At 38.8% G+C, this 24,651-nt stretch overlaps 1 protein-coding gene across 2 annotated transcripts in view; it reads right to left on the reverse strand.

Moving 5' to 3' along the window:
* Nr6a1 (nuclear receptor subfamily 6 group A member 1) overlaps nt 1–24,651 on the reverse strand; it is a 169,961-nt gene that overhangs the window by 134,976 nt on the left and 10,334 nt on the right. For both annotated transcript variants that reach the window (XM_050124838.1, XM_050124837.1), the window contains exon 2: nt 7,166–7,207. In XM_050124838.1, coding sequence (XP_049980795.1) covers nt 7,166–7,207 — 42 coding nt within the window. The remainder of the gene's footprint in view (nt 1–7,165; nt 7,208–24,651) is intronic.

The raw sequence follows: 24,651 nt of genomic DNA on the forward strand, positions 1-24,651 counted from the left end.
TTCCAAATTGGTGTGGGATTGTTTTGTTTTGTGACTTACTCCTTTAATGTTTAGTCTTTATAAGTATTTTTTAAAAAAAAAATTTAAAGCACATTTTAATATGACAGTTATTACTTATGGTAACCAGAAATCATATATATATATACAGTGTCTGCCACATAAAAAACACCCAATAAATTGTATTTCTCAGGCTGGGACAAAGTCTAAGTGAACTTCTTGCCATTCAAATATGAGAATCTGAGTTCAGATCCCCATGCATCTATAATTCAATTGCTCCTACAAGCAATGGAAGGCAGCCGGGCGGTGGTGGCGCACGCCTTTAGTCCCAGCACTCGGGAGGCAGAGGCAGGCGGCTCTCTGTGAGTTCGAGGCCAGCCTGGTCTATGGAAAGTTGCAGAACAGTCAAGGTTATAGAGAGAAGCCCTGTCTTTTTTTTTTTTTAGTATCTATTTATTTATTATGTATATAATATTCTGTGTGCATGTCTGCAGGCCAGAAGAGGGTACCAGACCTCATTACAGATGGTTGTGAGCCACCATGTGGTTGCTGGGAATTGAACTCAGAACCTTTGGAAGAGCAGGCAATGCTCTTAACCACTGAGCCATCTCTCCAGCCCCCGAGAAGCCCTGTCTTTAAAAAAAAACCAAAGGTAGGGAAAATAGGAAAGAAATGAAACATGGGTTAATGAATAAAATACAGTTACAATATTTCATGAATACAGTGAATTTTAACAATACAACAGCATATACTTATTAGTGTTACCATTAGTTAAACATTGTTCTAAACCCTTTACATGTATTACTACACCTAATCCTCATAATAGGCCTAATAAAATTGTTATACTAAAAAAATTATACTTTTCTTGTTCGAATTTTTAGATGACAAAACTGATACACAAAGATTACATAATTTAGCCAAGATTGTAATAGAGCAAGATACTGAGCTAAAGCCTTCCTTTTTTTTATTTATGTATCTATGTGTATTGTGTATGGTGTGTCTGTGTGGTTTTGTGCACATTTAAGCATTGCCTATAGAAGCCAGAAGAGGGGATCAGATCCCCTGAAACTGGAATTACATATGGTTTTAAGACACCATGAAGATGCTAGAAACTAAATCCAGGTCCTCTAAAGAAGTCTAATCATCTATCTCCCCAGCCCCTGATCATGTTTTTTTCTTCCTTAATTCAGAAGTTTTTGCTTATACAAAAACCTGAAGCACTTTATTTGAAATGTGGACTTATGAACTATAGAACATGTCCTCTGTGGCACTGTTTATAATGTAGGAAAAGTAGAAACCATATGAATGCCCAGGAATAAGAGAATGGCTAAATAGACCATGCCAAAGCTATTCCACCATTCAAAGAAGTTGCCATACTTCCATTAAAAATATTTTTTATTAACATAAATGTCTCATGACTTGGGGCCAATGTTCTACATGTATAAGGGGAAAATGAGAACAAAAATACATAGATGTTATGATTATTAATAATTTAAAAGAATATCTCAAACACAAACTTAGAATGATTGTTCTCAAATGAAAAACAATGTTTATTTCTGAGTGGCAAGATTAGAGATTCCTGTGTTTTCATTTTAATGTTTTAAAGAAAAACACAAGTTTCTGCTAATTCAACTATACCAGTAACCTCAACTGTCTGGGACAGAAAAAAATGCTAAAAAAGATTCTGATCTGTCTAACTGCAAGTGGCTTCTTTTCTTTTGAGTCATAATCTTTGGACATCATACAAAAAGCAAGCAGATACAAAAAAAATCAACTTTGTAAACCAAATGAAAGTATTTTCAATTTTTTTAAATGATTATTTTAGGATCACAGCACAAGATGAGGAACAGACATCATACAGGCCAAAACTTCAGGATAAGAGACAAAAATAGGACTCCAGAGAAGGAATTGATGTTGAATCCAACCATTTACCCTTTCACCCTCTGTCTGCCCCATAACTGAGCAGGACCAATTATTTCCTTGTATTATGGGATGTTTACAACCCCAGAATGCCATGAAAGGAATTAATAATTTAGCTTAGACAGCTGACAGCCTTTATTGGGAGCCTCTGGTCTACAGGACAGACATCAGAGCAAGCACTGTCTTGAAATCACAGGTCCCTTTACTGTTTTATAGCTTAATTGGCCCCCAAACATAAATCACTTATTTCTCCTGTATTAGGCAACAATGACTTCTTTTCTCTAATTTTCCTTGTTATCAAGTCAGCCCTTGTTCTTTTGAGTTTTACAACTACACGGCAAACACAGCAGCTGAGGGAAAACTCAGGGAGCTATGCAGACTGGGGTTATTTGGAAATAGCACAGAAAGGTTATGCTGTTTTGAACTTCTCTTGACCTCTGACTGCCCTTGTACCCAGGCTTATGCAAAGGACACAGTACAGGGCACTTCTTGTATAAATGAACTTAGCCTGAACCTGGGTCATAACATTGGACTCTAGGAAGTTCAGGAATTGTAGGAAGGAGCCAGAATGTGAACACCAGCTCATATTTGAAGCATGGCTGCCCATCTGCTCTACCACAGAAAAGGTAAAACAACACCTGGCAGATAGAGTAAGACCTCCCCTAACATTCCAACATTCCAACATCCCATCTGTTGTCCCAAATCTGCTATCTAGAACCACTGCCAAGCACAACTAGAAATCAACTGTAAAGGTGGGCTGTCACAATAAAATAGAAACTGACTTTTCCCACTAGGAATTCACAGTGGGAAGACATTAGCATCCCTAAATTCCAGAGATACAATAAAGAGAAAGCTCTAATATTCTCAATCTAATATTTAAAGATAGTAACATAGAAAATATTATTCCTTCTAGTTAGAATCCACAGAAACTGCTGTATCAACAATACTAACCAGGGGCCTGGAAGATGATTTAGATGCTTCCTACATTTACAGAGGACCTGAGTTAAATATTCAGCACCCACGTGAGGTGACTCACAATCGCCTATAAGTATTCTAGCTACTCCAAGGGATTCAACTGACCTTCATGGCCACCACACTGACATGCAGGTATACACAGATGCATGCACATAATTAAAAATAAAAATAAATCATAATAACATCATAATCATTATCATCACCATCACTACCACCATCATTATCATCAGGTGAAATCTGGTAGGACACACCTATAATCCAAGCATTCGGGGGAAGGGGAAGGATTACTTTTGAATTTGAGGCCAGACTGTACTACATAGTGAATTCAAGACAATTCAGGGTACAAAGAGAGACCCTGTCTTTAAAAAAAAGGAAAATAAAACATCACAATCGAATACACAGTCCATCTCAATTTTATTTTTTAAGATTTATTTATTATGTATACAGTATTCTGCCTGCATGCCAGAAGAGGGCACCAGATCTCATTACAAAAAGGTCTGAGCCATCATGTGCTAGGAACTGAACTCAGGACCTCCGGAAGAGCAATCAGTGTTCTTAACCTGAGTCATCTCTCCAGGCCCACCCATTTCAATCTTACAGCTTCTTAATATGTCAGAGTCAAGGCCCAAAACTAATACAGACTGAGATCATAATTTTACTTTTGTCAATCGATTATATAATTAGATCCTTACATGTTTTTCAAAGATAAAGAGCAAAAGAAAAGTACTAGCTTCACAAAAATGATGTAGGAACTGAGAATATTACCCATATACACGAAGTACATTTTAAAGTACCTTTAAAAGAAAAGTCATTTTAGGTGACTCCCATTCTACAGTGATATATAAAATCATGTTTACTCGCCAGGCGCTGGTGGTGCACGCCTTTAATCCCAGCACTAAGGAGGAAGAGGCAGGTGGATCTCTGTGAATTCAAAGCCAGACTGCTCTATAATTCAAGACAGTCAGATCTGTTACACAGAAAGACCTGGTCTCAAAACAAAAAACCCAAAAAATCATGTCTACTCTCACGAAATGGAGAAGTCTGTAAAAACCACCATATTCAGTAAGGGAGCAAATATGTAACAGAAGTAGGATTACTTAATCTACAATCTCTCAATAAATGGCATGGGCTTTTAGTAAATGCAGAATTGGATGCTATTTCAAAGTCTGAAAACTATCTTTCCAAATATCTTTAATATATTCCTAATATGTGAAGGCAAGAACTAAAGGTAATCATTTGTGCAATCTGAGGCTAAGAACTAGGCCTGGAGCAAAGAAAAGCACAGTGTTTCATTCAGCTTTAAATTATTTGGTGTGCTTTCTGCATAGTCACACAAAAGACTGCTTGCAGAATCTCTTAGTACCTTCTAAGTGATTGACAGGACCATGACTCAAGAAAATAACTGAAGTTAGCTTTTCTTCCTCCCAAGGTTAATCATAAGAAAATGACAAGAGTCAAAACAGTGTGCTGACCCTAAGTGTGTGGTCATAATATAAAACCGATGCTGACTTTCGTGAATTTCAAAGAGCCATGTCTAGGACTGCTGAGCTACCAAACGTAAGTTTGACCCCTAGAATTCACATGGTAGAAGGCGAGAACTAACTAACTCCCACAAGTTGTCCTCTGATAGCCACATGCATGTTGTGGCACGCACAACCCACTATAGACACAATTAATTAATTTTTTTTAAAAAGCAAATCTAATTCCCTGCCATTTGATAAATATCATGGACTTATTTTGCTTGACAATAAAGTAATAGTTGAACATATATGAACTTATATATGTTATATATATAACATATATACTTATTTTAAGGTATAGGGGAAAATATATAAAAAGGTCCATATTTTCAGGGATGATATTAGCTCATGGGTGAAAGATAAGCTTCATTATTTACTTAATAACATACTGGTCAGTTAGCCCCAGGACCCTTTAAAAGTTCTAGGAGAAGGTAACTCTAGACTGTCTCATAAATGTTAAATCTAAATTATCATGTGACCTTTTAACATATAGCAAAATAAAGTTAATACACAGCAGACACTCATGTTTTATTTCTTTAACAACTATAACCATGTCCCAGAATATTTCATGCCACAAATTGGGAGCACAGGAAATTTAAATAGTTTTTATCAAAACTTACTGAGTCTTGAAAAACATCATTGAACTAGAAATGGTCACTCTCATTCCCTCATCTTAATAATATACATACAAATGCTTTACAAATTAAACTGGAAAAAAGATTATCAACTATAAATTTCTAACAAAACATAAAGCTAGGCATTTATATGGCACACATTTGTAATTCCAGCACCCAGGAGACACAGGCAGGCGAATCTGAAATTTAAAATAATTATCTGAATTTGAGGCTACATACATACACACTGAATTTGAGGCTAACCTGAACTATAAGACCCTATCTCAAAGAAAAAGAAAATATCAAGAAATGAGGGCATCAAGGAGGTTCAGTAGGTAAAGTGTTCCCTAACACCACATAAAAGTCAAGCATGGTAGTACAGTGTGTGCCCACGATACTAGTGTTGGGGAAATGGGAGTGATGTGGGAGTGTCATATATCAATCTGTTGATTTCATTGCTTAAGTAATAAAGAAACTGCTTGGCCTCATAGCTTAGAACATAGGTGGGTGGAGTAAACAGAACAGAATGCTGGGAGGAAGAGGAAGTGAGCTCAGACTTGATAGCTCTCCTCTCTGGGGCAGACGCGATGAAGCTCCGACCCAGGATGGACGTAGGCTAGAATCTTCCCGGTAAGCGCACCTTGGGGTGCTACACACATTATTAGAAATGGGCTAGTCCAGGTGCGAGAGTTAGCCAAGAAGAGGCTAGAGATAATGGGCCAAGCAGTGTTTAAAAGAATACAGTTTGTGTGTTGTTATTTCTGGTGTAAAGCTAGCCGTGCGGGAGCCGGGCGGGATGAAAAGCAGGCCCGCAGATCCCACAACACTTTAGAGCTTACTTCAGGATCAGTGAGAATTCCTGTAGTAATAATTATCATTATTATAAAGATATAATAATAATTATTATTATTACTATTATCATTATGTGAGTAGCAAATAGCAAATTGCAACCAATTGGCCTGCAAGTGCAAGTACAGCCATGTGAGTCCACATGCCCAAACACAGGTATATGTATACACAGAGAGAGAGGGAGGGAGGGAGGGAGGGAGGGAGGGAGGGAGGGAGGGAGGGAAAAAAATGAAGAGGAGGGAAGGAGGAAGTGAAGGGAAGGGAGGAGAGAACAGGAGGGAAAGAGAAGGGGAAGATAGAGGAGGGAGAGGAAAGGAGAAAATGGAAGGGAGAAGAGGATAGAACAAGAGGAAAGAAGGAACAGGGGAGAAAACAATCTGGCCTCTGTAATGCTTGACCTCAATTGTGACAGTTGACCTTCATTGCTAACTTGAAGGATCTATAACCATAACCACTTAAGGGACAAACTTCTGCATGTCTGAGAGGACACTTACAGAAGGCTTTAACTGAGAGTAAACCAACCCTTAATGTGGGCAGCACAATCCGACATGCTGGGGACCCAAACTCAGTAAATGTACAAAGAGCACTGAGCACTAGCATTCCTGTCTCATCTCCTTCTTGAATACAGACATAAGTATGACTGCTTCACACTCCTGCTGCAAAACCAGATCTACTCCAGCAGCCATTATCACCTCTGTCATAAGGAACTGGACCATAAAACTGTGACCAAAGACTGGCACATCCCTCAATATATAACTCCTTTGAATAAACTATGACAATTACTTCTTCAAATGTTTTTGCTCAGTATACTGGCTCACACTTTTAATCCCAGTACCCAGGAGGCATAGAAAAGAGGATCTCAGTGAGTTCAAGGCCAGCCTGGTCTACCAGTAAGTTCCAGCACAGCCATTGCTACATAGAGAGACCCTGTGTCTTGGAAAAAGGAAGGAAGAGGAAGGAAGGGATTAAAGTGGGTAGTTTTGAATATACAGTTGCATATGTACAAATCCAACACTGTTTGCTGCTTGTTTCACAGGAGGATGGAGAACTGAGCAAGGGGGGTCTGTTTTAAACAAAATTTTCAGAAAACAACATTTTATTAAATGCATAGATCCGGCCATCAAACAGTACTAGCAAATGAAAAAGAAAATGTCACAAGAAAGATTATCATCCTTACTGTTAAGAGAAGATACACTCTTCAAATAACAACATCAAAGATGCCAAAGTTAAACACCCAGCACAGCCACACCTTTTCTTACCAACAGACACCAGGGAACATTAAGAACTTACTAGTGCCTGGATCAAGTTCTGCCAATTCATCCTGACAGAAGCCTAAAGAGAACACAAAAGGGGGAGAAAGAATTATTAGTTTTTTAATTACTCCAAGCTGACTCAAAATATTAAAAATCAAATATATCATATGAGAGGATTTAGACTTCAGGCGGGGGTGTGTGACTCAGTTTTTGCCTAGGTGAGCAAAATACTGGGTTCAATTTCTAATAACACTCCCACATCCCAAATTAGACTCAAAAATTAGTTTGATTTTAAATCCTAGTTTTTTTTGTTGTTGTTGTTTGTTTTTGTTGTTGTTTTGTTTTGTTTATCAAGACAGGGTTTCTCTGTAGCTTTGGAGCCTGTCCTGGAGACTAGGCTGGCCTCGCACATAATAAATCCTAGTTCTAACAATTAGTACAGAAATGAAGATAAGAGCATGTACCAGAGCTACAGCTGGAGTGAGAGAGCTTAGCACATCTCTTAGCACAAAGTAGGGGCTCAATAAACATCATCACAGCAAGAACAAAAGAATGTCAGTGTCCACTAAAATATGGAAAATTAAAATTTATTTAATACTTGGTGTTTTAATGGTATCAATTATGTCCCAAAAAGAAAGCAAAATAAACAAAACAGGAATTTGAACAAATATCAAAAAGGGTGAGTTTACTTAAGATTATCACAGATTATGGCTGGGGATATAGCTCAGTTGTTAAGAGTGGTTGCTTAGCATACATGTTCCTCTGATCCTTGACATTGTATAAACTGGGCACAGTGGAACACATCTACAATCCTAGCCACCAATAATTAGACACAGGAGGACCAGATCACGATCAGCCTGGGAGGACCAATGGAACCGAAAAGAAGGCCCGGATACCAGGCTGGAGAGATGGCTCAGCAGTTAAGAGCACTGGCTGCTCTTCCAGAGATCCTGAGTTCAATTCTCAGCAACCACATGATGGCTCACAACAATTCGTAATGAGATCTGGTGCCCTCATCTGGCCTGCAGGCATACGTGCAGGCAAAACACTGTATACACACTAAATAAACTTTTAAAAAAAAAAGAGGACCCAGATATCAGTCCACACATATTGGAACACCTGATCTTTTTATAGTAAAGATTTGTTTGTTTGTTTATTTATTTATTTATTTATTTATTATGTATGCAGTATCTGTCTGCATGTACACTTGCATGTCAGAAGAGGGCACTATATCTCATCATAGAAGGTTGTGAACCACCATGTGGTTGCTGGGAACTGAACTCAGGACCTCTGGAAGAGCAGTCAGTGCTCTTAACCTCTGAGCCATCTCTCCAGCCACGAACACCTGATCTTTGATAAAGAAGCAAAAAATATCAAATGGAAAAAAGAAAGCATATTTAACAAGTGGTGCTGGCATAACTGGATATCAACGTGTAGAAGAATGAAAATAGAGCCATATCTATCAACATGCACAAAACTCAAGTCCAAATGGATCAAAGACCTCAACATAAAGCCAGCCACACTGAACCTAATAAGAGAAAGTGGGAAGTACACTTGAATGCATTGGCACAGGGAACCACTTCCTAAATAGAACCCCAGCAGCACAGACACTGAGATAAACAATAAATGAGACCTCCTGAAACTGAAAAGCTTCTGTAAAGCAAAGGACACGGTCAACAAGACAAAACAACAGCCTACAGAATGGGAAAATATCTTCACTAACCCCACATCACACAGAGGTCTGATCTCCAAAATATACAAAGAACTCAAGAAATTGGACACCAAAAGAACACATAATCCAATAAAAAAAAATGGAGTACGGACCTAAACAAAGAACTCTCAAAAGAGGAATCTAAAATGGCTGAAAGACACTTAAGGAAATGTTCAACATCCTTAGTCATCAGAGAAATGCAAATCAAAACAACTCTGAGATTCCATATTGCACCTGTAAGAATGGCCAAGATCAAAAACACTGATGACAACTTATTCTAGAGAGGTTGTGGGGAAAAGGGAACACTTCTGCATTGCTGGTGGGAATGCAAACTGGTACAACCCCTTTGGATGTCAGTGTGGCGATTTCTCAGAAAATTAGGAAACAACCTTCTTCAAGACCCAGTAATACCACTTTTGGGTATATATCCAAAGGATGCCCAATTGTGCCACAAGGACATGTGCCCAACTAAGTTCATAGCATCTTTGTTTGTCATAACCAGAACCTGGAAACAACCTAAATGCCCCTAGATCGACAAATGGATAAGAAAAATGTGGTACATTTACACAATGGAGTACTACCAGCAGGAAAAAATAACAACAGCTTGAATTTTGCAGGAAAATGGATGGAGGTAGAAAACATTATTTTGAGTGAGGTAACCCAGATACAGAAAGACAATTATCACGTGTACTCATTCATAGGTGGTTTTTAAACACAGAGCAAAGAAAACCAGCCTACAAACCACAATCCCAGAGAACTTAGACAACAATGTGGACACTGAGAGACTTACATAGATCTAATCTACATGGGAAGTAGAAAGTATAAAAAGACAAGATCTCCTGAGTAAATTGGGAGAAAATGGGGACCTTGGGGGAGGATTGAAGGGGGAGAGGAGAGGCAGGGAGGGGAGCAGAGAAAAATGTAGAGCTCAATAAAAATTAATAAAAAATGTTTTTTTTTAGATTTTTCTTTTTTTTGTTAAATATTTATTGATTTATTATATACACAATATTTTGTCTGTGTATATGCCTGAAGGCCAGAAGAGGGCACCAGACCTCATTACAGATGGTTGTGAGCCACCATGTGGTTGCTGGGAATTGAACTCCGGACCTTTGGAAGAACAGGCAATGCTCTTAACCGCTGAACCATCTCTCCAGCCCAATAAAAAATGTTTTTAAAATAAGCAGTTGGTAAAACTAAACCACTAGCACTCCTTCACTGTCATACATCCACATGCCTTAGACAGGGGATCTCTGTAAACTGAAGGCCAGCCTATTCTACACAGTACGTTTCAGAATACCCAGGGTCACATAGAGACCCTGTCTCAAAAACAATTTAAAAAGAAAGAGAGAATGCATGCCTGTAATCCCAGCAGAGGCAGGCAGATCTCTGTGAGTTCCAGGCCAGCCTGGTCTACAAAGTGAGTTGCAGGACAGCCAGGGCCAGGGCTCTTACACAGAGAAACCCTGTCTCTGAAAATCCAAAAGAGAGAGAGAAAAGAAGGAAGAGAAGAGAAAACTGAAGAGCCTTGTGGTGGTGATGGTTGTGGTGCATACCTTTAATCCCTGCACTTGGGAGGGAGGCAGAATAAAGTGGATCTCTGAGTATAAGGTCAAGCCTGGATTACAGAGGAGTTCCAGGACAGCCAGGGCCACACAGAAGCCTGGCCTCAAAAAAAAAAAAGCAATCCTTTGGAATGATATGAATAGATCATATCATTTTGAAAAAGTTCCTATCTTAAAAGAACAAAAGGAAAATCAAGTGTAATCATGACTTGTAGAAATTACTCTGCAATTTGTTATCAAGTACAAGATACTACTTAAAATATTTCAGTGTTTAAAAAAATAAAAATAAAAAAAAAAAAAGGGGGCTGGAGAGATGGCTCAGAGGTTGGGAGCATTGCCTGCTCTTCCAAAGGTCCTGAGTTCAATTCCCAGCAACCACATGGTGGCTCACAACCGTCTGTAATGGGGTCTGGTGCCCTCTTCTGGCCTGCAGACATACACACAGACATAAAATTGTATACATAATAAATAAATAAATATAAAAAAAAAATTTCAGTGTTGGAAGCAGGCAAAACCACCTTGTCCTAAATACAGCCATTCTGACTGCAGACTCCACATTTCCTGTATGGTAAAACAAAGTTCAGATTCCCAAGCCCTAGGAAAGCTGAGAACTTCCCAATAGCTGACCTACCTCCTCCTTAAACCATAGACAAAGTCATTATGCATCTTTATTTCTATTGAGGTCACATCTGTGATTTTGGATGTGCTTTTAGTTCTTTTCCTGAGTACTTTTCCTCCTGTTTCTCCCCTCTCCTCCTCTCCTCTTCTCTAAATTTTATATGCATTGGTGTTTTATTATGAATTCTGGATTTCCTGTCACTGAAGTTACAGACAGGTGTGAGCTGCCACATGGGTGCTGGGAATTGAACCCTGGTTCTCTGGAAGAGCAGTCAGTGCTCTTAACCTCTGAGCCATCTCTCCGGCCCGCATCTTTATTTCTAAACATGTTTAGAAACATATGTCTGTCCCTAACAACAGAAAGAACAAATGAATCTGATTGGTTCGACTGAAAGGCTTACATTGTGTATCGACTGACAATGTTGGAACATTCAATGAAGCCCCAATTTCTATATCCTGATTGGTGAAAATTGTAACTATAACTTTGGTGTGGGAAGTCCTTCTGTATATGTGTTGCTTTTATTGGTTAACGAATAAAGAAGCTGCCTTGGCCTGTGATAGGGCAGAGTAGAGCTAGGCAGGGAAAACTAAACTGAATGGTGGGAGAGAGAAGCAGAAGTCAGAGAAAAGCCATAAAGCCCCTGCCAGGGACAGACGTGCTGAACCTTGCAGGTAAGCCACAGCCACATGGCAATACACAGATTAATAAAAATGGGTTAAATTAAGATTTAAGAGCAAACCAGTAAGAAGTTAGAGCTAAACCAGGCAATAGCGGTGCACGCCTTTAATCCTAGCACTTGGGAGGCAAAGGCAGGCGGATCTTTGTGGGTTCAAGGCCGGTGTGGTCTACAAGAGCTAGTTCCAGGACAGGCTCCCTAGCTACAGAGAAACCCTGTCTTCAACAAAAAAAAAAAAAAAAAAAAAAAAACAGAAAGAAGTTAGAGCTAATATGCCAAACAATGATTTAATTAATATTGTTTCTGTGTGGTTGAGTCTGGGTAGCCAGGAACAAACAACCGGGCTCCTACAACATAACTTGGCAACAAATGTTTATAATTTTTATGCTTAAATACTTGCTTCAAGTTGCATAGGGGGTCATAGTTCAGCTCCTAAATCTGTTCTTGGCCCCATCAATCAGCCCCTCCTCCTTCCCCCTTCTTTTGTGCTATCCCACATTAAATCTTGCCATGTGGTAAACTAACCTCTAGTGTCTGTTTGGGTTGATTTGGAACCTTGGTCTACAACTCAGACTAAGTACTGTGTGTGATGCATGTCTTTGGTCCCAGAACTCAAGAGGCATAGGCAGATGTGGGCCTAGTTCATATTATATAGTTGAGTTTCAAGACACCTAGGTTATGTAAAAAGAGCCTAAAATTCTCAGTATTTTAAAAGGGAGGGGGTCTGGACAGATGGCTCTGTGGCTAAGAGTACCTGCTGCTCTTGCAGAGCACCCACGTGGTTTATAACCATCTGTAACTCCATTGCCAGGGCTCCAACCCCCTCTTCTGGCTTTTATAATAATTATTATTATCCAGGCTGGAAACCTTCTTGTGCATGTACAACAAACTTTTTAAAACAAGGTTATGAAATTCTTCCCTTTGTATTTGAAGAAAATGCCAAAATACAAAATCAAATTAAGAAAACATGACAATAGGACATACTTTTCTCTTAATTATTCAGAAACTTTAAAAATAAAATACACCATGAGGTGGTGATACAAGCCTTTAATCACAGCACTGGGAAGGCAGAGGCAGGCAGATCTTCGGGTCTGAGGCCAGCTTGGTCTACATGTAAGTTGCAGGACAACCAGGGCCACACAGAGAAACCTGTCTCAAAAAGCAAAACAAAACAAATTTAAAAACTAAGAAATAAAAATATAAATAATCACCTCCAAATCCCAGAATCTGTCACGAGCCATTTCCCCCCTAAAAATCATTATAGAAACCATCGCCTTGGGGAGTCTGCAGGGTACCTCACACCCATAATTATGTTCTATTGAGAACCTGCCCCACACCCAATTAAGCTGTTGATGGAGAGCTATCTGTTAGCGGAACCCGCCTCACATTCCAGCTATCCAGGGAACTAAGTGTGGCAACTTGTGACTTCTTGGCCTACCTGAGGGAGCTATGTGATCCCTTGCCCTGCCCCCCATTCCTTACCATATATAAACTGTAACCCGTCCCTAATAAACGGAGGCTTTGACAAATCTGCTTGGCCTCCTTCTTCTGTCTTAGCTCATTCCCTTCCAGGTAGCGCCCCTCCGAGACCCTGGAATAACTGATTGCAGGGTGGGTTACAACCCCTAGACTAGTGACCCACCCAACGCAATCGACAAGAATCCATATGGCAACTCACAACCATCCATTATCCAATGCCTTCTTCTGGGCTTCTGGGCTTCAGAGACACACAGGCATATAGGAAAACACCTATACATATTAATAGACTTTTTAAAGGATTTATTTATTTAATGTATATGGGTGTTTTGCCTGTACATATGTCTGTGCACCAGTTATGTGCTTGGTGTTAAAGAAGGACAGAAGAGGATCCTCTGGAGTTACAGAAAGTTATGAGCTGTCATGTGAGTGCTAGGAATCCAACCCCTGTCCTCTGGTAGAGCAGACAGTGTTCTTAACTGTTAAGCCATCTTTCCAGCCCCATAATAGTTTTTCAATCAAATTATAATCTAGATTCTAATCATGGCAGTTATATCAGGTACCTATTTACTGTCTCTAACAAAATACACTAAGATGGCAATTAAATTTATAGCAATTATAAATTATAAAGCTGCAATGCTTTTTAATTGTACTTGATATAAAAATCACATGCAGTGGCTGGATGGTGAGACACACCTTTAATCCCCGCACTTGGGAGGTAATGGCAGGAGGAGCTCGGTGACTTTAAGGCTTTAAATTCTATGGCTAAAATTTAACACAATTTTTGTTTTTATTGAATTTAATCTTAGTGTTCCATATTTGGACAAATAACTTTGAGAGCTGCACAAGTTCTTCTGAAAAAGTTGTGGTAGCTAGGCAGAATGCCTTAGTCACAGCATTCAGGAAGCAAAGGTGGGCATTGCGCACATTTGATTACACTTTGTAAAGATGTGCCACTGTGACTGGTTTAATAAAAAGCTAAAAGACCAGTAGTCAGGCAGGGAAAATAGGTGGGTCTTCCAGGCAAAAAGAGGAACTGGGATGAGTCTAGGCAGGTAGAGGTGGCGCCAGGAGTGGCAGAACTAATCGGCGGTATAGAATGAAAGGTAAAAAGCCATGTGGTAGAACATAGACTTAAAAATATGTGTTAAGATACAAAACCTAGATGGGGAAAAGCCTAAGCTAAAGGTCGAGCTTTTATAATTAATGAGTAGTGTCCATATTATTATGTGGGAGCTGGCTGGTGGGACACAGAAAGACTCCTAACAGTGGGCAGAGTTCTGTGGGTTTGAAGCCAGCCTGCCTCATACCAAATTCTAAAACAGCAGTAACTTGTCTAATACAAGTTTTAGTCTACATGGTACAGAAACCAACTCTCAAATGTTATCCTCTGACCTCCACACAAATATTATGCCATGAACTCAGGCATGCACATACACACATATAATAAATAGAAAAATGTGAGCCAGAAAGATAGCTCAGTGGTTAAGAGCACTGACTATTCTTCCAGAGGATCTGGGTTCAACTCCCAGGATCCACATGGCAGCTCACGAATGTCTGTAACTATAGTTCCAGGGACCCCGACACCCTTATAATAAGCAAAACACCAATGCACATAAGAACAAAAAAATAATAGAAAATAGATAAATGTTTTTAAAAAGTTGGGTTCTTCAAACAATTACTACTTAACATTTAAAATTATACTACTTAACATTTAAAATTATAAATTAAACAAAAGAAGATATTATACAATCATGAAATTTATGATAATGGACCAGGCAGTGGCGGTGGTAGTGCACATGTTTAATCCCAGCACTTGGGAGGCAGAGGCAGGCGGATCTCAGTGAGTTTGAGGCTAGCCTGGTCTACAAAGCAAGTTCCAGGACAGCCAGAGCTATTAAACAGAGAAACCCTGTCTTAAAAAACTAAAATATATATATATAAATAAATAAACAAACAAACAAACAAAGATACTGATACAAGACTGAAGTTTGGAAAAATACTGGCTAAGAGGGCACGCTTCATATGCAGAGTTCAATTAATTCCCCGGAATTGGGAGGGGGACTGATATACTGGAATAGTTGTATGAGAAATATTATTTTCAACTCTAAGTCTCAGTTCATTCATCTTCAATATGGGCTTGTATCATCTTTCAAAGAAAAATGTAGAAAAGATTACATGAATAACACCTGGTTCTCAGTATCCAACACTATCTTATTCCTTCCCTTTACTAAGGGGAACTCAGGGAAAAGCTCCGAGTGGGGCTGGAGAAGCCTGGCTTTCTAGGTATTAAAGGAAGGAGTATGTTCCTTAATTGAACCTCCGGGGACCTTGCTTTGCTGCTAAAGCTGCAGTCTGCTCTCCTAAGATCTGTAATTACAGTTTCACACCAGTAATTGAGAATAAAGGGCTACAGAAGAAGTGGGGGAGAAATCTGGTTTCAAAGAGTAGAGTAGGAAGAAAAGGCAATTCTACAACATAAGTTCAAGCTAGAAGATGCTTTAGGGCTGGAGATTTTTCAGTGAGCAAGGGCTTTTGCCACCAGACTCTCAGGAATCACGTAGTAGAAGGAGAGATGGACTCCATAAACTGTCCTCCAACTTCCACACACATGCCCTGGCACCGAACACTCACTCACTCTCTAAGCATTTCATTTGTGCAAATTGAATTAAAGAGTCTAGATCAGTGGTTCTAAACCTTTAATGCTGTGACCCTTTTAATATAGTTCCTTATGTTGGGGTAAACCCGAACCATAAAATTACTTTTGTTGATACTTCATAACTGTAATTTTGTTATTGTTATGAATCATAATGTAAATATCTGTGTTTTCTGTGAAAGGTCATCAGAGAAAAGGTCATCAGAGCCCCAAAGGAGTCAAGACCCACAGGCTGAGCTGCTAGTCTGGATGATCCACAAACCAGTCTTGACCACTTGTTACTGTATTAGAGCCCACAGAAAAGAAAGCCCTTGAGGGAGTTGAGCCTTGAGAAGAAGAACTTCAATAAACCTGAAAAAAAGAAGAATGAGGAAAAAAAAAAAAAAGAGGAGCACAAGGAAGGAAGGAAGGAAAATGAGAGAGAGGTAGGGGAGAAGTGGAGGAGGGTGCAGAAGAGAGAAAAGGGAAGGGGGAAGAGACAAAAAGAACACTGAGTACTTATAGTATAGGATATCAGGAACTTTACATGGCTTCATTTCTCCCAAACCCATCCATGTGGTAATTCCAACCTCTAGATTTGCTGGTTTATAACAACTGTCACTCATGGGGCAATCTGCCTGCCCCATAATTTTGATTCCTCAAAAGTTCAAAATAAAAGATTAAAGTTATAGTACTTTCAAGAATGTTCAATTTGCTGGAGAGAACTGGGACAGAAAGAGGGGCCTTTGCTGGAGGATAGATACTGTAGGACCCAGCCATGACAAGCTCAACAGAGGTCTGAGTCTCAGTAGTTTACCCTGAAGAAATACCTGGTTCAGAGAAAGACCTGAGACTACCCAGGCACCACCCAGGAACAGACCATCCAAAGGAAATTCCTAACATTCCAATTGTTGTAGATGGGATCACCTGCCAGCACACACCCATTGCTTTTCGTCAGGACACCCCCAGACAAATGTCAGCCAATCAGGAGTCCTGAACCTGGAAATTCCTCACCACCTTTGCTATTATAAAAACCCAACTTTAATTGAGCTTGGGGATCTCAGATCACTCCAATAGCAGGACATACAGAGAATCCGAGTTTGCAGACTTGTGTAAAATAATGGCTCTTTGTTTTCACATATAGAACTCGGACTCCTAGTTGGTTTTGGGAGGACTCTGTGATCTGGGCAACAGATACAACCAGGTTTTGCTAGAGAATGAGAACACAGGAAGGAAAATGGAGAAAGGGAAATCACAGAACAACAACTAAGGAAATTAATAACTGTAAATTCTACAAAGTAGATTCGGCCAACTGATTAATGAACCAGATATAAGTAAATTGGACATGTGGCAAACTGGTTTTCAGCAGGTTGGATTCAATAAACTGGTTAACTTTAGTTAAAGATTATGACAGCTATTATTGGTTGTCAACTTGACTACATCTGGAAATAACTAAAATACAAAAGTGGAACGCACACCACAGTGAGGAATTTTTGCTTAATTTGAAGTAGGAAGATCCACTTTTTTTATTTTTACTTTGTTTTTCAAGACAGGGTTTCTCTGTGCAGCCTTCACTGTCCTGGAACTAGCTTTGTAGAGTAGGCTGGCCTCGAACTCATAGAGATCCTCCTCTCAAGTGCTGGGAGATCTACTTCTAATCCAGATCTTGAGGCAGGAAGACGTACCTTTAGTCTGGGCCATATTTTCTGCTGGAAGTCTATATATAAGAACATGAAAAAGGGAAGATTTTGTTCTTTGCCAAATCCATTCCTTTACTGGAATTAGAGCCTACTTCTCTGTGATCCAGTGTCTACAAAGACAGCCTCTTAGACTGAGCAACTACTGGATTCTTGGACTTTCTTTTCATAACCAGCCATTATTGGTGGACTCCAGACTGTAAATCATTCTAATAAATCCCCTTTCTATATTTAAAAATCCATTTTGTTAGGTTCTATTACTCTAGAGAACCCAGATTAAAACACAGATTTAAAAAATTACTAGAGAATTGCATTCCTAAAGTAAAATGATTATTAACTCTTTACTGAAATAATGCCACCCAACCTCTAAATAGAAATTATAAATGTTTGTAGAAATGAACAGTTGTTACAGACTCCAACAGTGGGGAAGGGAACTATTCGGCTGCAATGATCACTAGATGTGCTAGAGTGTGAACCTTGAGTTAGATCTGAGCTACCTTGTTTTTGCTGTTGTCTTGAGGAAACATAATGGTAACAGATGTAGAATCCCCACTCCTACTGGACTACAAACTAAGGTAGTATGTGGAAACGCCTTTATTTAGCCAAGGCAAACCTATTGCTCATGAGATCACATATCAAATTTTGCAGCACTGAAATTGCTGCTCCTACCCCCACCATAGCATCCTTACAGGCTGCTAGGACTGGCAACAAGGGTTTTACTTTTGCTACTGTACACTGTCTTCATTCACATACACATAAGCATACAGTTTAATGATAAATTTTTCTATCAAAGTGTGGCTAGCTTCATTTTACTAAATAAATGTGAGAATTTGCTGGTTGTGGTAGCCTACCTCACTGAGTTAGCAATCAGAACCAGGCATGAAGTTTTATAAATATTAATGTTTACTTTACACTGCCTAAGTATAATCAGAAACTCTTACTACCAAAATTCCTGCTCTTTCTTATGATATTTAAAGAGCTTCTAAATATATATTTGTTACTTCTAAAATGTATTGAAATATTTCTTCTGTTTCTCCACTGTGCTAAAAACTTTTCTTTGATGTTAAGATGGCAAAGACAGACCTTTTCAGCAAATCTGAATAGCACAAAGTGACACTCTGTAAAATGCCACCATACCCTAAACCCTTTCAAGTCGACATTTTAAATGTCCAACAAGTAAATAACATTTCTAGAGTCTATTTTGAGCTTCTCTTGCACGTAAGAGTATCTCTTGTAATTATTTCAGTGTTCATGCAGGGCAGTACACAGAAAAGAGATTCTACCTAATCACTTTTGGAATTAAGAAAAGCTTTTATACTTCAGTTAAATTCAGTGTCCTTTTGAGGCAATTACCAAACAAGATTATGAAAAGCAAACACCTACTCCATATAGCTGAAGGAAAGAGCAGATGGCTTATTCACTTTCTTATTAGAAAAGTATTATAAAAAAATCATTTTTATGAAAAAGATATTTTCTGAGAAGTACAAGAAGGCTGATAAGAGATAAGGCAAAGCAGTTTACAGGAGAATGGTTTTTAACTTGTCCTAAGTAAATGAAGAATAGACAATTTTGAATGGATTACCTTGTATTTATTTTATAAAAGATTCATTATTGGTATTGAACAAAATAGAATCAAGGGGGTGAGAAATAAGAACCCTGAAAAAAATGTCAGCAGTGGTGGAAAATGAGAAGGATAGAGTTGAGAGTACTTAGAGCACAGAAGTTCTGAGCTTTATAGCTAATTTGTTGGACTGTAGGGAAAAAATAATTTTTTTAACTATTGGCAACTTAAAGTTCTGTTGACCTGTGACAGTCAGAAAGAAGCACAGCAATGCTCTGCAAACATCAGTGCTCACTTTCAGCCAACAAAAACTTTAAAAATGACTACAAGATTCCTTGACTTTAATTTGCCTGAATAAAAATTTATAGATAACTATGATCCCAAAATGTTCCTATTTCCATTCTGAAACCATCCCTATAAAAATTTCTGAGTGTTGCCAGGTGGCAGTGGTGCGCGCCTTTAATCCTGGCACTTGGGAGGCAGAGGCAGGAGGATCTCTGTGAGTTTGAGGCCAGCCTGGTCTACAGAGTGAGTCCAGGACAGTCAGGACTACACAGGGACAGAAAAATCCTGTTGGGTGAGGGGAAATTCTTAGTGTGCTAGGCATTGTGGCACATCTCTTTAATCCCAGCATAGGAGGCTTGAAGCCGTCCTGGTTTATACAAAACAAATGAAAAAGGTTGTGGGTACATTTTAAATTATTCTGAGATAAATCCAGGCAGGATCAGCAAGCTATTCAGCAATATACCAAAAGGAAAAAAAAAAAAAAAAAACTAATTTCTAGGGAAATTCATTTAATTTCTCCCTGTGTGTCTAATTTTCCAATCCCACTCAGTTGTAGGTTTCAATATATGCTGAAGACACTGTGGAATATGATATAACTGAGTTCGAGGCCAGAGCAAGCTCCAGGACAGGGTCCAAAGCTACAAAAAAAAACCCTGTCTCGGAAAAAAAAAAAAGAAATATTAGAAATTACTTCATCTGTCAAAAAATAGATAAAAATAAGAACAAAGCAAATAGCCTACCAATGTCTCAATGCTATCTGTAGCATAAGAATTCCTTTTTAAAGAATCAGTCCTGCAGCCCTGGTTAGCAGAAGTACCTCAGAATAAATTAAGTCAATTACTGGTGAAAGAACAATGAGGTCAATCTTCCTAATTCCAGAATGGCCAGCAATCAAATGCCAAGATAAAAGAAAGCACAAGATAGTATAGGAGCGACTGTTTTAAAAGTAAAAAACTATTAACTATCTAAGTATCATATAGCCTGGAAAAGTTTCAAATTAAACACATGCTCAGTGAATGAATAAAAGAAAAAAAAAAGCAGAAGAGTTTTTACCATTTGGTCACAAAAACAGGCACCCCCCCCCCAAAAAAAAAACACTTAGAACTTGAAGAAAAAGTTAATAACAGTTGCTTGGAAGTAGAATTACCGGCATTTCCTCAGTAGTTTCAACAGTGACTGTATCTTCTGACTTAAAAACAGAGAACTACTAAGGAACTCATGCCTAAAACCCAAAGAGCAACCGGTAATTGAATTCACAAGCTCAGAAATCACTATTTAAAACCTAAATACAAGCTACCAGAGCCCTCCCAACTTGTATTTATATGCAAGAAATTCCAACTACTGCTCCCCAGAACATGCCCCATAGACATTTACAAAACTAGGTTTTCTCCAGCCAGAAGTTGTAGAATAAAGTTACAATACTTTACAAGTTACCCATAATCCTAAGCTTTTAATTAATAGAAATGTGTGAAAAGCAAACTTATGTAGAATATTTTTGAAAAGGCTCACGAAGACAGAACATTTTATCTTCAAATGTTAAATGAACTTCAACATAGTAGTATTTTCAGGGACTAACATCATTTGAATCCTGAACATCTCGCAGCCCAACTATCTTTAGGATTTGCTTTATCAGCAAGAAAGAGAATATTTGGGGGGAAAAACAATTGTACTTTCCCACATTAGGTGACTCATTAAGCTCTCTTCTCCAAGGCTGATTGGCTTCCTGGTGCCAGTAAAATGATTGATGAGTATTTCAAATGCAGGTCTGGGCTGCACGCTCCACTCGGCCCCTCCCCCACGGCAATGCCTTCCCTTCCCTGCTGGGCTCCCTTTCACAGATCTGCAGCATTTAGGTTTCCCTTCTGTTTTGCAATTTTCTTTAATTGACTCGATGTTCTCAAATGCAAGGCATTTGATCTTCAGAAGACAGCACTCTTCTCAACTGTAGTTTTACAGTAAAAAAAAAAACCCTTTAAAAGTAATGAGGAAAACTCTGGACTTGGCTCAGTGAATGAAACTCACAAAAGAGAAAGTGTGGCAGAAACAGTTACAAATGGAAAGAAAAGTGATCCCATTTAAAAAAAAAAAAATCTTGAATTTCTCTCAAATTTATACTCACTACAAATTATCCTAACATTAGTACTTTAATCATAAACAAAGTTGACTTACAAATTTATACGTAAATCACATGGCTGAATTTATACGTAAATCACATGGCCATGCAAACCTTATAAAAACCAGTCCTTCTAATACAAAAATAGAAACAATGTAAATGTAAGAATGACTAAATGGTATAATCCTCTGAAACTCTGGGATGTGAGGACCATAGGTTTATGTGAGGACTTGATTTATGCAACACTTCCTAAATCTCAGCTTCCTGTTCTACCCAATACATTCCCACCAAAAAGCTGGAAAATCATTCCCGGGATTAGTGAATTTAGTGTTATTTTATATGTGTGTCCAGAGAGACATGCATACCTTTGAAACAGAGTGAGAATCAGAACCCAAGCATAAACTCCTTCCTTGGCCTCTCCTAACACCTTGGATGTGGCTGGTCTTCTCTGGAGTCATAGTCCGGCTCAAAGTACACTGCTATTGCAATCAATGGCCCACAGTGCCCATCATTTCTCAAACTATTTTTCTTTTTGCTAGGAAATCACCTTCTATATTTACAAGTCTTAAGCAACTAGCTTTTATATTTCCATTTGCAAAGGTCCACATCAATATCCTTGCACTGGATCTCCCTTTTCACATAACCAGCTTTTGTGTACCAGGTATGAAAAAGGTAGTAGGGATAAAGGCCCCGTTTCCTTCTTAAATCCAGTCAAGCAGTCAGAAGCTTATTGACCATTCTTAACCTAGAATATCTATCTAGTCTTTTTTAAATTATAAGGAGAGCAAAATTTCTAATCAGAAACTTTCTTTGTTCTACTTTCAGGATTTAGCTTCAACACACTTGTTAAAGCACTGCTGGCCCTACATCTCTCAATCTCCCTCTCTTCTGTTTTGTAGACTGCTTGACTGATAACAGCAAAGGATTGAGATTTCCAATTGACTCTTCTTTTACTCATGAAACAGCAACTTCATGTATATTGTACAGGAATATCAGCAATTCAAAACCCCTTCTTTCCTGAGTGCTCACCCATCTGATTTAACAGGAATTATTGTTCCTTTAGTAGCGATATAATCTTCTAGCCAATCACTTGTTAAATACATCATGCAAAGAAGAAAAAATAGTTGCTTGCAACTCAGAGTGGATCTTTGTGACTCTCACCTGTAGGAGGTAGATTCTGGACTTTCTCAACAAAGATAAGTACTCTGCATTCTCAGTCGTCTGTTTTGGGATAAACATTAAGCTTGGCACTTCACGGACCTTGTCCCTAATCCTGATACACCATCAGGCAATTTCAGAGACAAAATATATAAAAAGTGCATATATATTCTAAAAAATAAATTATTAGTATATCACTGTGAAATGGAGTGGGGGTTTAGTCTCTGCACTTCAAAGTTGGTTTTCTTCTGTAACATTACTGTGCATTGTACATAGGCATGTGTGTGTAGACGTCAGAGGTCCATCGCTTGCAGGAGCAGCTTCCAGACTTCTCAGCCTTGGCAGGCAAGAGCCCTTACCAGATGAGTTAACTCCCTAGGCTCGGGCCCCTGTAGAACAGGGATAATGGAGCTCATGGCTCACAGGGTTATAAGGATAAAGTAAAACACTACAAGTTAGCTATTATTACAGGGGAATACTGAAATTCAGAGAAGGGACATGACAAAGTTAGATAGCCAAGATCTTTATTCAGTTACATGCCAGTTCAGCATTTCTCAACCAGTGGGTTACAACACTTCTAGGGCTCAAATGACCTTTTCAAAGGGGTCACCTAAGTAGAAAACACGGGTATCTATAGTAGCGAATTGCTAAGAAATAATGACAATAATTTTGTGATGGGTGGGAGCAGCCTTAGGGAGGTTGAGAGCCAGGGCTCCAGTCCCAGCTCTTAGCCTCTCACACCATTCAACCAAAATCCTTCCTCCTGGGCTGGCATACTTCCAAAAAACAAAGCCCTTTAAATGGGTGTCAGTAGGGGGTCCCCCCAGGTGGTTTATTATCCTGTTGAAAAGGCAACTCCGTGGAGGGACTGAAAGAACAAATCAGATTTAAAGGGTACAGTATCAACACGGAAGGAAAAAAAAAGGCTTCAAAAACTGGGCTAAAATCATTTGACTCAACTAAAGAATTTGTTTAAAGACTTCATCAGAAACATAAAACCCAGGCATTAAAATCAAAAGATAAGGTTATAAATTTCTTATAACTAAGCTGTAAGTTTCATGGAACATGTTTGTATCGGACATGAACTCTCAAACCCCAAGATAATTATAGAGCTCTTAGGACAGAGCCTCAAATGCTTAAGACCTTTCCTCACCCACTCAAACTAGGTTCTGATGCAGTAACTCCCAACTGTTACTCACAGTCATGTGACATTTCTTCCGCCAACAAACTCTACAGAATGAGTTCTAGTTAGCAGTTAGTCAAAGGTAAGGAGTAAATTCCTAACTTTTTTTTTTTTTTCAAGACAGGGCTTCTCTGTGTAGTCCTGGCTGTCCTAGAACTTCCTCTGTAGACCAGGATGGCTTCCAACTCAGAGATCTGCCTACCTCTGCCTCCCAAGTGTTGAGTTAAAGACAGGCAGCACCACCGACCAGCTAAATCCCTAGTTTTTAACAACATAGTAACTGACTTACACTAAAAGGTTATTCACACTAAGAAAGGGTATTCCTAAACCAGGAACCGAACTTTGATTCTCTAGAAGAGAAGCAATTGCTCCTAACTGCTGAGTCATCTTACTAGCACCATATGATTGTTAGTTTTAATTGTGATGTAACATTGGAAGAAAGGCTCAGGAAGGGATTACTTAGATCAAGATGGTCTATGGACTCCCAAGGACCCATGTTATTCTTTTTTTTAAATGTAATTTGTATCTGAGTACTCTGCATTTTTGTAGCAATGAATCATACTTGTTTGTTACTAGACTTGGTTCTACAACTTAAGTATATAGTTCTTGCAAAAGAATGGAGCTGCTGGGTGTTGGCAAGATGGCTCAGAGGTTAAGAGCACTGGCTGCTTTTCCTGAGTTCAATTCCCAGCAACCACATGATGGCTCATAACCATCTGTAATGAGATCTGGTGCCCTCTTCTGGCCCACAGGGATACATGCAGACAAAATATTGTGTATATAATAAAAATAAATAAATCTTTTTTAAAAATATTTATTTATTTATTATGCATACAATATTCTG

This window comes from Alexandromys fortis, unplaced genomic scaffold, assembly GCF_014885135.2.
Source record: "Alexandromys fortis isolate MF-2015 unplaced genomic scaffold, M_Fortis_MF-2015_v1.1 scaffold_228, whole genome shotgun sequence".
Taxonomy (NCBI): Eukaryota; Metazoa; Chordata; class Mammalia; order Rodentia; family Cricetidae; genus Alexandromys; species Alexandromys fortis.